At 44.6% G+C, this 12,500-nt stretch overlaps 1 protein-coding gene across 9 annotated transcripts in view; it reads left to right on the forward strand.

Annotated features, from left to right (window-relative positions):
- PBRM1 (polybromo 1) overlaps positions 1-12,500 on the forward strand; it is a 256,688-nt gene that overhangs the window by 225,941 nt on the left and 18,247 nt on the right. For 7 of the 9 annotated variants that reach the window (XM_085898354.1, XM_085898359.1, XM_085898355.1 and 4 more), the window contains exon 27: positions 8,501-8,632. The exons of the other annotated variants lie outside the window; for them this stretch is intronic. In XM_085898354.1, the coding sequence (XP_085754480.1) occupies positions 8,501-8,632 (132 nt within the window). The remainder of the gene's footprint in view (positions 1-8,500; positions 8,633-12,500) is intronic. 9 annotated transcript variants of the gene reach the window in all.

The following is a 12,500-nucleotide window of genomic DNA, read 5'->3' on the forward strand; positions in this document are numbered from 1 at the left end:
CGTGCAATGAATGGGGGCAGGGACAAGACGCGAGCAAGACAAAGAGCTACCACCGTCTATTTATTATGTACAGTCACTTATCGACAGTTCTACTTACGGACGTGGCGCCACAACATTCACGCAAAAGAAACAAAGGAAAAACCCCAGGACAGACGAGGGGGAGACTAGACCTCTTGGGGTCTTTATAAACACGGAGCTGTGTAGACCGCAAAGGCTCCGAGAGACCGGGCTGGCTACCTTCACCCTCGTGGTGACTTGCTAGGGCGACCCTTGACGTCCCCTCTCCAACGACCCAAGGTAAGGCACGGTACGGCAGGCCGCGCACCTTGGCTCCGCTGCGCTCCTCTCTCTCTCCAGCTCACTACCGCGGCTCCACACACTGCCCACAACTCCGACACGACACTCTTGCCTCTCCTCCACACACCTCACAACCTCCAGCAGCCGACCTTGCGTTCAGCGCGCCCTTTTATCTTCACGGCGCCTCGCCCTCCCTTTCGCCCCCTCTCCCTTCCAGCACGCGTGCGAAGCTTCCAGAAGCAGGGCGTTTTCCTCGCCGAATCGGGGCTTTTCTTTTATGTCTTCATAGCTTTCGTCTTTTCCGCACGTGTTTGTCGTTGGGGGGGGGGGGAGGGGTGAGGCCGTCGTCCGTTCTCCCCCGATGAATGCCAGGCTTCTCGCAACCATGCTGAGGTGGAAATGCGGTGGTGGTGTGGTTGGCGTTATGGTGGAGTGGCTGGCGTTTTGTGGTGGTCTTGATGGTGGTGTGTCTGGTGTTTGTGGTGGTTGTGAGGGTGGTGTGGCTGGTGGTGGTGGTTAAGGTGGTTGTTGTGAAGGCGGCTGTTTGTTGTCTGTGGGGATTGTGGCGGTTGACGAGAAGGTGGTTGTGGTGATCGTGGTTGTTGTGGTTGGTGGTGCTTTATGGTGGTAGTAATCGCGGTTGATCCAAAATAACGATAGTAAAACAAAAACGGCTAACTCAAAGATCACAGCCCTGCACATGAATAATTGCCCGTTAAACATCGGTGGGGAAATCTATCTGAACACAGACTTATCGACATAACTGATCTGAGGACCTATATGGTGCTCTGCGAATTTCCACAGCCGTAACTATATATATATATATATATATACACACACACACATACATATACAGTTTACATATATACTCGACGAGTCGAAAGTTTTAGAACACCCCCATTTTTCAGTTTTTACTGAAATTTAAGCAGTTCAAGTCCAGTGAATAACTTGAAATGGTACAAAGCTAAGCGGTAAACTGTCAGAGGTTTAAAAAAAAAAGTTTCGGTTCCCAAAAATTGAAAAAAAATGTAAATTTCAGTTTTTAAAAACGCATTACTTTTCAGGGAACAAGTAATGGGTTAGCAACTGCAGCAGTTCTGGAGCAATGGAAGTAAATTAAGCCTTGAAAGTTGATGCAAACAATTCCTACAGGTGTCTCAACGTTTGTTGATTAGTTACAAACCCTCTGTATAAAAGCAGTGTTGGAACAGACTGTGTTGCTACACCCTCTGAAGCATTATTTGGACAATATTGCACTGCAGGAAGTAGTATATTGCTATCATAATGCCGAGAAAAAGACAATCAACAAAGGAAGAGAGACAGACTATTATAACCCTTAAAAGTGTTGGTCTTTCCTTCAGAGAAATTGCAAAGAAGCCAAGGTGTCAGTGAGTACAGTTTCCCACACCATCAAAAAGCACTTGGAAACTGGAGGAAACTCTGACAGGAAGAAGTCTGACAGACCCAAAGCCACAACACAATCAGAAGACAAGTTTCTGAGAGTCAACAGCTTGCGTGATAGGCGGCTCACAGGACAGCAGCTTCAAGCACAGCTTAACACTGGTCGGAGTAAGGAAGTCTCAGTTTCAACTGTGAAGAGAAGACTTTGAGCTGCAGGTTTGACAGGTCGAGTGGCAGAAAGAAAGCCATTGCTAAGATGGCAAAATAAGAAAAAGAGGCTTGCCTGGGCCATGAAGCACCATCAGTGGACTCCTGAAAACTGGAAGAAGGTCTTGTGGACCGATGAATCAAAATTTGAAATCTTCGGTTCATCACGCAAGGTTTTTGTATGCCGTCGAGTCGGCGAAAGGATTGTACCTCAGTGTGTGATACCAACTGTCAAACATGGAGGAGGAAGCATGATGATCTGGGACTGTTTTGCTGGATTCAGTCAGCGACTTGCACAGAGTGACTGGCACCCTGAACCAAAAGGGCTTCCACAGCATTTTGCAGCGCCATGCAATACCCTTTAGTCTACACCCAGTTGGTCAGGGGTTCATCGCACAGTAAGATAACGACCCAAAACATACCTCCAGGCTCTGTCAGGACTACCTTAGAAGAAAAGAACAAGACGGTTGGCTTTAAATAATGGACTGGCCAGCACAGTCTCCAGACTTAAACCCAATCAAGCTGGTTTGGGATGAACTGGACAGAAGGGTGAAAGCAAAGCAACCTCCAAGTGCAACACATTTGTGGGAACTTCTGCAACAGTGTTGGGAAGAAATTTCCGAACAATATTTGATTTCCATTGTAGAAAGAATGCCACGAGTATGTTCGGCTGTTATATCTGTAAAAGGTGGCTACTTTGACGAGTCAAAAATTTAGATTAAATTTTGTTCAACAAAACGATTCCATGATTTATTTTTTATCTGCAATTATTTGTTCTATGCTTTAATTTCAGAGTACACTGAAACATTAAACTGCTTAAATTTCAGTACAAACTGGAAAAATGGGGTTGCTCTAAAATATATATTGAAATCACAGCTTGTCCCTTTCAAAATAGTTTCGCTCCAGTCTCACACACTTGTCCATCCTCTTCTTCCACGCTTCGATGCACCCCCAGAAGCTTTCTCCTGGAATCCTCTGGAGCTCCGTCGTCATGGCCCTTTTGATGGCCGCCACATCAGGAAATCGGGTCCCCTTGATTACTCCCTTGAGCTTGAGGAACAGGAAAAAATCACAAGCGGCCAAGTCTGATGAATACGGGGGTTGCTCCAGAGTTGGCACGCTCCTCTCTGCCAGGAACTGTCGGATGCTCAGGGCACTGTGAGCAGGGGCGTTGTCATGGTGGAGCACCCGGGCGTTGTTCTCCCACAGATCCCTCCTCTTGTCCCGGACTGATCTCATGAGTTGCCAGAGGATATCCTTGTACACATATTGATTCACTGTTTGCCTGGTGTTGGCTTGGTGGTTAGGGTGGTGGCTTGGGATCCTAGGGTCCTGAGTTCAAGCCCCGTTGGCCACTGAATTAATACACACCAGGAGGTTCACTCAGCCTGTCATCTTTCCGAAGTCGGCAAAATGAGTGCCAGTTTTCTGGTAAGGGTGATACTGCATCAGCGGCAAAAGCCGCCTCCCAACCAATGATGCAACCAGCAGCCACAGGCTGCACTCGATAGAGAGAGATTCACTGTTTGACGCTGTGGTGGAAACTCAAAGTGGACGATGCCCTTGATGTCACAAAACGCGATGAACATCACCTTGACCTTCGACTTCGACATCCTTGCTTTCTTTGGTCTTGGTGATGCCAGACTTTTACACTGACGACTCTGCCGTTTGGTCTCAGGATGGTATTCGAATATCTACGATTCATCGCCAGTAATGACTCTCCTGAGCAGGTCTGGATCGTCCTCGAGCCGTTCGATAATGTCTTGACAGTGGGACAGTGGGATAATGTCTTGACAGATAATGGGGACCATTTTTGCGCACACCTTGTGCATTTCGAGATTTTCAGTGATGATGCTCCAGACAGTGTGCTTGTTAATGGAAAGTTCCTCAGCAATCATCCGCACCGTGAGTCGACGATCTGCGTGCACCATCTGCTTCACACGCTCAATGTTGTCCGCCGTTCTGCTTGTTGAAGGTCTTCCAGACCGTGGATCGTCTTCAACCTCCTCCCATTCCTCTTTGAACCTCTTTTGCCATTCAAATGCACGTGTACGTGACATCGTTTCTTCCCCGTAGATTTATTGCAGCATTGCAAAGGATTCGGAAGGTGTTTTTGCCAAGCTTGGCAAGAAACTTCAGATTGGCTCTCTGCTCACGACTCATAGCGCGACGATTCAGATGAGACAACGTGTAAAGCAAGACCTGTAGAAAATCACACAATGAGCGCAGTCAACCATCACCAATCATATATATTGCTGGAATGTTGCGAAAGACTGTGACGCAACTCATTCATTCAAGTTGTGTAAGTGGATCACACAGCAGGCTCAGTCCCGTTACTTTTTAGATGGACGTTGTACATATACATACATATAACCAGCCAATAAGATGGTAACAGCAGGGTCAAATGGTTCAGTGATGTCTCCAGTAGCCACCTAAAGTTATTGGGTGCCTCCAGAGTAAATTGTAAAAGCTGAGCGTGAGTAGGCCTGTCACTTGTTCAAAACTTCAAAAAATGGTCTCCATTCAAACGTGAACATTAAGATGGTCTCAAGTGAATTACCATGTCACTACTGCATTGTTAGCAATAACTCAGCTGGCTTATTAATGACTTTCAGGTAGGCAGTAATCTCCTTGCCTTGCCTGGTCCTACCTCCATGTGATGTCAGTCTACACAATTTGTTAGCTGTTAGTGACCTTTGAGCAACTTGAAACGGGCACTAAAATGCTATTCATCATTGCCGCAAAATCCCTTGAACCAAGTAGGGGGAAAAGTTTTGGACCTTTTATCAAATCTTCACAATCAAGGCATGATGTGGATAAGAGATACGAGTTGTGTTCATTCATATAATAGAAGATGAAATTATCATTTCAGAAATCTTGGTAGGTCTTTCAATGTTGGACAAAAGTTTTCTTTTTTGATAACCCCAAGATTTGGATGTGATTTTGAATGTTTCCACTGGAAATTTTCTTTTTGAAAACCAGCAAGTCACAGATTCTGTCTTGGTCATTCATTTGTAGATATGCTGCTGTTTCTCTCTTGTCAGAGGTCCTAAATCTCAACAATAGGTCAAAACTCTCCCCAAACATATCTCAGACATTTAACACAGACTGGAATCCTGCTCTGTTTGCCAAGCTCGCTTCTGGCACGCAAGGCCACCTTCTTACCTTACTTTCTCACTTCTTGTTTCTCGTATACATAAAGAACCTCTCCGATGCTCTGGAAAACAAGGAACAACAAGGAACTTTGATGCAGATGGAGGCCATTCGGCCCATCATGCCTACGTTCTCAGATGGAGGCCATTCGGCCCATCATGCCTACTCATCATGCCTACCTACATCAACACCAGACCGAACAAATCTGTCTCAGGCCACAGATCCAATCTGAATGGGGGAAGGGGAAGGAGGTGCCATATACTGCATGCAAACAAAAGAAGTATTTAAACGAAGTATTTTTTATTATTATTATTATTATTACCTCCACCACCAAAGGTGAAGGAGGTTATGTTTTCACCCCTTTTCTGTCTGTCTGTTTGTGTGCAGGATATCTCAAAAAGTTGTGGACAGGTTGGGTGTGTGACACGGACGAACTGATTAGATTTTTGTGAACATCCTGATCTGGATCCGACGACTATAATTTTTTAAGTGATTCTTCACCATTGAGAGATAGGGCTAAACTAATATATATCACGATATCTCAAAAGGTTTTGTGGACGGATTCGGACGAAACTTGGTGGACATTTTGGGTGAGTGGCAAGGACGAATTGATTCGATTTTGGTGAAGATCCAAATACGGATCCGGATACGAGAATTTTTTAAGTGATTCTTCACCATTGAGAGATAGGGCTAAAAATGATATGTAGCACGATATCTCAAAAAGTTCTGGACGGATTCGGACGAAACTTGGTTGAAACGTTGGGTGTGTCGCAAGGACAAATTGATTTGATTTTGATGAAGATCCGAATCCAGATCTGGATACGAGAATTGTTTAAATTTAAAAGTGATTCTTCACCATTGAGATGTTGGGCCAAAAACGGTATAGTACTGTGTGTGTAGCATGATATTTCAAAAATGTAATGGACCCGATATGTTCTCGTGGATCAGCCTTTACGTGGTGGAGGTCTGCGCTCTACCATGTGCCCTTCTAGTTACTATAAACAAATTGTTTTTTTTTTCTCTCCTCTTTTTTTTTCCTCTTCTTTCTTCTCGTTTTTTTTGCAACTCGCTCCACATTGTTCCAAATAGTACACCCATCCCATCAACAGGCAGATAGCAGCTGCACCACTCCCTGTTGAATTGGAATTGATTAGATGCTGGAACAAATGGGAAATCTCAGTGTCGACTACTCTGGAAAGGTTGTCTAATGAACTCATCCATACTCAGCCTCTGGAAGAGGTTCAATCTCTTGAATTTCTCAGCCTCAGCATCAGCCACAACTTCTCCTGAGTTAACCATATAGTAAAGCCAGCCACTGACTGTGCTTCCTCCTTTGCTCCATTGTCATTTTTTGAAAAATCATAACTACCCGCAGCCTGTAAAAGCCTTTTGTCAATCAAAAGTCAAAACTCCTTTGAGCTACAAATAGAATACTGCTCTCCAATATGGGCTGGCACCGCTGCTTCACATCTGTCTCTCCTGCATTCTATAGAATCTAAATCGCTCAATGTTATTGGCTTCTTCTATGATGAGAAAGAAGTGCAAAAACTTTCACTCTCATATTATAACCAGTTTGGTGACCTATCTCTTTTTACAACCTCTATACTAGTCTTGCTCCCTCCACTCCCTCTGCTGCTTTCTTGGACGAGCGTGATCACACAATATTGGCACCGAGCTATCCTGTGGATGTGATCTTTGTGGACTTTGGGAGCAGGTGTGGTCATGTTCCTGGTACCCACCTGACATTGCCTCTTTGCAGACCCTGGGAGTATATGGGATCACATATGCAGAACCCACTGAGGGCATCTGCAGAACCCACCCGGGGTTCACTTTGTGGACATCAGGGGCAGGTAGGATCATGTCCGCCAAAATTGTCTGGGGCGCTGGGACCGCTTCAAGGATCACGTTCATGGGACCGCTTCACAGACTTTGGGAGCAGGTGGCATGGCATCTGCTGAACCTGCCCAGGACCCCGTTGCCTCTCCGTCATGTGTGATCAGGTCCATCAAACCTGTCCAGGGGCCCTGGGACCTCCTCACAGACCCTTGGAGTCCTTTTTGTGGATCGCTGGAGCAGTTAGGTTGACTTCAGTGGAACCCGCCTGGAATCCACAGAACCTGCCGTGAGCCCCAGTTGGTCTCCTTTGACACAATCCCACCTGCTCCTGTGTTTCCAGAGTCATCTTCTCGGACCACAGAAGCAGGTGGTTCGTGTCAAAAGAGCCCAACCAGAGCCCCATTCTCTCTCCACTACCTAGAAAGCAGGTGGGATCACAACAGCGGAAACCGCCTGGGGCCTTGCGGCCTCTTTGCAGACGTCAAGCAGGTGTGGGTGGATCTGAGGAAATATTAAAGAAAACAAAGGTATCTGTTGAAGGTGTAAAATAATTTTGAAGGGGGACAGACTGCTTGACATTCTTATGGGAATAGGCAACACCATCATGAAAAACACAATGGTGTCATGAGTTTAAGCACTGTATGATGCCAAAAGACAAATACTAATATACTTGTATGTAATCCATTTGATTGTGTTCACATCACAAATTGTAAAAATGAAGTTTGTTTACAATCAGGGGTGATTTTTATTTTTATTTTTAATATTCATTCTCGCAGAGCACTGTGTATGGTATGTGAAAAGCTCATCAATATTGGATGACTTTAATTCAGATGAAAACAAACCTTACACAAAAATCATCATTAGATTGATATGTGCGCGAGTTTATCTATGTTTATGCTTGGCATGTGTACAGCACTCGAGCCTGGTGTTGGCGCAGTGGTTCGGGCAGCGGCTTGGGATCCAAAAGGTCCTGAGTTCAAGCCCCGTTGGGCCACTGAATTAATACACCAGGGGGTTGACTCAGCCTGTCATCCTTCCGAGGTCGGCGAAATGAGTACCAGTATACTGGGCCGGTGTATACCCCGGTTAAAATAGGTGTACCATATCCCTGTGTCGTAAGAGGCGACCAGGGTTGCGTCAGGAAGGGCATCCGGCGTAAAACATGTGCCAAATCACTATGCGGATCATAGGGTTGATCCGCTGTGGCGACCCCTAACGGGAGCAGCCGAAAGAAGAAGAAGAAGAAGAAGAAGAAGAAGAAGAAGAAAAAGTGTACAGCACTGGATAAATTAATTAACGGTGAAAGTAAGTGTGAGGAGGCATGCGTTTATACCTCTGTTTTTTACCTCATTTATAGTGATTATGTTTGCTGAACAAATATGTTGACTGTCACACCTGCACATTATGGAAATGTCTTTTATTGTGTTCAATATTTGGATTTGTAAAGAGCATTAGAAACAATTGTACCTCATTTTTTTATTTCTTGCACATAACAACTGAACTCGCTACCATTCTTGCATGTGCTGAAACCTGTTCTTCCATCTGTCCCATTACTTTTCTTTCACACCCCTCCCTTACCCTGCAAACTTGCCTGCGTTATGCATAGGCATGAACATATACCCGTCCCCATGCCCGCCCATCATGCCTGCATCTTCGGACGGACTCACCCTACATGTGCCATCCGCTCTCCCTTCCATCATTTCTCCTTGCTTTTCTCAGCAACTCATACCACGGCTTGGTAAGATAATTGATACGTAATGTTCCCCCATTTTCTGTCAGTGCCATCCATTTCACTCATAGCTCTTACTCACTTTGTCTTCCACATCGCATAACTGCTTTGTTTTCATGTCCTCCCATAACCTTTTATTCACGACTCTCTGTCATGGCTTAATTGCTGTTATTTGTCACTTTAAATATTATTTCCAGATTTTCACATTCATCATGAACTTTGTCAACATTGTCAAAAACGTAACAGATAAAAGGAGATATGCAAAACATTAAACACAGCAAAGGACCACCTTGCTGATATTTGCATGCAATTTGAATGCTGATCCCCATGTTACTGTACGTCATGAAATGAATCGCACAGGAATTTAGAACAAAACAAGCAGGTGAGGATCCTTTGCACATACGTGGTCAGTACCACAACAAAATGAGTCAGATGTGGACAATTTTGATTTTTTTTTTGAGATTTATACATTTCCTAAACCAAACTTTAAAGTGATATCAAATATATAACGATTGCATTTGCAGTTATGTTGCGGGAAAATATGATGAGCGTTCTCAGAAATGCAAAACAGACTCTCAAACGCATTTTCTCGAAAGACCGGGTGGCTCCTTGTCACATCTGTCTCTGGATTATGCTCCCCCTCCATCCCTTCCCTCATTTACCAATGGCACCACAGCAGACTTTACTCTTGAGAAGGCCGAATGCCTCAATGCTGTGTTTGCTTCCAAATCTTGTGTACCGAACCGCTCACTTTATACACCGAACCCTCTCGTATTTAACTGCTCCTGGATACTGCATCTTTCCCATTTGAGAAGGTGGAGAGGTTTTTGTCAAACCTCGAATCTGAATCTGTAACATGCCCAGACGGCATCAGTGCACGTGTCTGAAAAATATGCTCTGCTGCTCTTGCTCATCCTCTTTCTTCTCTGTTTACTCGATGGTTCTCGGGTCAGTTTCCGTCTGCCTGAAAGTTAGCCAGCATCACTGCAATACGCAAACGTGGTGCAAAAATGGATGCTCTTAACTACAGGCCTATTCGCTTACATGCAATTATGAGCAAGGTCATGGAATCTATTGTGGCAGTTGACATAAAATTGTTATTCTTCCATGGCCTCATCTCAGGTCATCAGTTTGGTTTCAGACACAGTCTTTCTATCCTGGACATGCTCCTACTCTCCCAACAATGGATGGAAGTTCTCAATCTCAAACATGAGATCAGGGGCATCTCTCCAAATATATCTCAAGCAATTTGTTGCAGTCCGGCACCCATCTTGATCTCCGAACTCGCTGCTTATGGCATATAAGGCCAATTCCACTCTTGCATTCCTCATTCTGGTATTCAGCGTGTACCTCTTAATGGGATCTTTTCATCTCCTCTCCCTGTCAAGGCTGGAGTGCTCCAATGCAGTGTCTTTGGCCCGGTCTTGTTCCTCGTCTTCATCAATGGTATTTCTGATTCCCTGGAAAATCCTGCTCGTCTCTTTGCTGATGATTCCACCCTCTGATGTATCTTTTCTCATCCTTCACCTTCTCCAGGGAGCAGCCTCTTTCCTCACTACAGGCCTTGATAGAATCCAGAGCTGGTCCAACACTTGGAATATCATTCCACCCTGACAAATCCCACACAATCACCCTGTCTTTTCGAAAGGACTGTCTGGCAAATCCCTCATTTACTTCCTAAACAAACCATTTGAAGAGATTAAGTCACTCATACTTTTGGGCTTCATCATCAGCCATGATCTTTCTTGGGCAGACAATATTTCCAAGATGGATTCCAAAACCAGCCGCTAATACAGGGCATCATCCGTTGTGCAAGGTCTTTCCTTTGCCAATCTGAACTTTTTGACAACCTGCAAGGCCTTTATTCACAGCTTGATGGAGTACTGCTCTCCCCTTTGGGCTGCCACCCCTGCCTCATACCTTTCCCTTCCTTCTTAATGCTGTAGAAAGGAAGGCCTTCAAAATCATTGGGATCTTTTGTGTCGTAGCTGAGTGTCTTGGCCTGTTACGTTCACATCACAGACAGCTTGGTGGTGTCTATTTTACTGCCTCCTTTTTGGTCGTACGACTTCTGCCCGCTCTTGGCTCTGTCCCTCTCAGATTTCTGTCTGCAGCGCACACAGTCTGCCAGAAATCTTCTTCTTGTTAAACTCCAAAAATCTAGGCTCACTGTTCATCTCCTATCATTTGTTCCTCTTTTCTCTCTCCTGTGGAACATACCCCAATCTGTGCAGTCCCGTTCTTCCCTCCAAGGCTTCAATACAGCTGTTTACCATGATCTCAGTTCACCCAACCCCATCCTTCTTCTTCCCCAAATGACCCCATATTCCCAAGCACTCCCTTTTTCCAGTTTATTGTGATTTTTTTTCCCCTCTTCCTCACCTCTGTTCGTTTGTTGGTTGGTTTGTTCCTTTTCTTTTTCACCCCCACCTTTCCCTTTCTCTTCTTCCTGTGTGTCATTCATCTTGTATACATCTTGTTCATCGCCATGTGTCCCCCACTCTCCCCTCTTGATCTCACTCTCACTCTCACTTATACTCTACTGTTGGCATTTCTCCCTTCCCATCTTATTCCTTTATATTCTGTTCTAGCTCTTCCACAAGCCTCGGTCATTTATACCAAAAATAAAAATTGAATGTGGAAGGTAAAGTGCTGTATTTTGCGTTCTCACAATATCATTGGCTATTTCTGATGCAGATATCGCCATGAAACTTCGCACACGTATAAATAGCATCTTTCATCATTTCATTGGAAAAGTTTTTGCCAATTTTTATAATCAATTAGCACAATCACTGCAGTATTTGGTGTGTGTCTTTTTGGCTCATTTTTTAAAATGGCTCTACGTGAAATGTCATTTTACATTTAACTGGCATATTGAACCTGTCGCTTTGCTGATGGTAGTTGGACAACAGAACTTATATATGTTACAGTACAGTAATACAGTTAATTGACAATTGATATGTGCAATTGTTTTTATTCCAGAAACATTTTGTTTGCTGCTAACAACCTAGAATTAATTTTAGCCCAAAACACACTTGTTCGCCAAAAACTATTTTACGAATTAGCTTAATGTTCCCAGGGATGAAACACAACGTTTTTTTTTTTAGTTTTTTTTTTAATCAAGTTGTAAAATGCAATTCTCAGATATAACGCCGTTTTAATACACCGCCACCTTACTGAATCCGTCATCCTGACACCTAGCGTCTCGCGTCTGGCATTCAGCCCGTCACCTACGGACGTCAGATAGATGGAGTCGGATATATGGGTTGTGTTCAACTGCCATCAGGGAAGCGATGGGATGGGTTGCGTGCTGGACGTACAGGGCCAAAAGAGGCCTCGTGTTAGAGATAACGCTGTAATGATGCAGCGTGACAGATATGGATGGGCAGAGGGAGCAGAGAAATCTGGCTACTTTAATAGATAGATGACTCATTACCTCTGCCACCGAAGGTGAAGGAGGTTATGTTTTCACCCCTTGATGTCTGTTTGTTTGTTTGTTTGTGTGCAGGATATCTCAAACAGTTGTGGACTGATCCGGATGAAATTTTGAGGACAGGTTGAGTGTGTGACAAGGACAAACTGATTAGATTTTGTTGAAGACTTGGATCTGGCTACTCGGATTTTTAAACTGATTCTTCACCATTGAGAGATAGGGCCAAAAACGATATATTGCATGTTATCTCAAAAAGTTTGGGACTGATTTGGATGAAACTTGATAGGCATGTTGGGTGTGAGACAAGGAAGAATTGATTTAATTTTGGTGAAGATCCGAATCCGGATCTTCGAGTTTCCCTGAGTGAGTGGTCCGTGCTCCATCGCCCTAAGCGAGTGGTCGGTGCTCCGTCGCCCTGAGCTAGTGGTCCATGCTCCGTTGCCG

Source organism: Eptatretus burgeri, chromosome 10 (genome assembly GCF_056783735.1).
Source record: "Eptatretus burgeri isolate ZD-2024b chromosome 10, Ebu_testis_v1, whole genome shotgun sequence".
Taxonomy (NCBI): domain Eukaryota; kingdom Metazoa; phylum Chordata; class Myxini; order Myxiniformes; family Myxinidae; genus Eptatretus; species Eptatretus burgeri.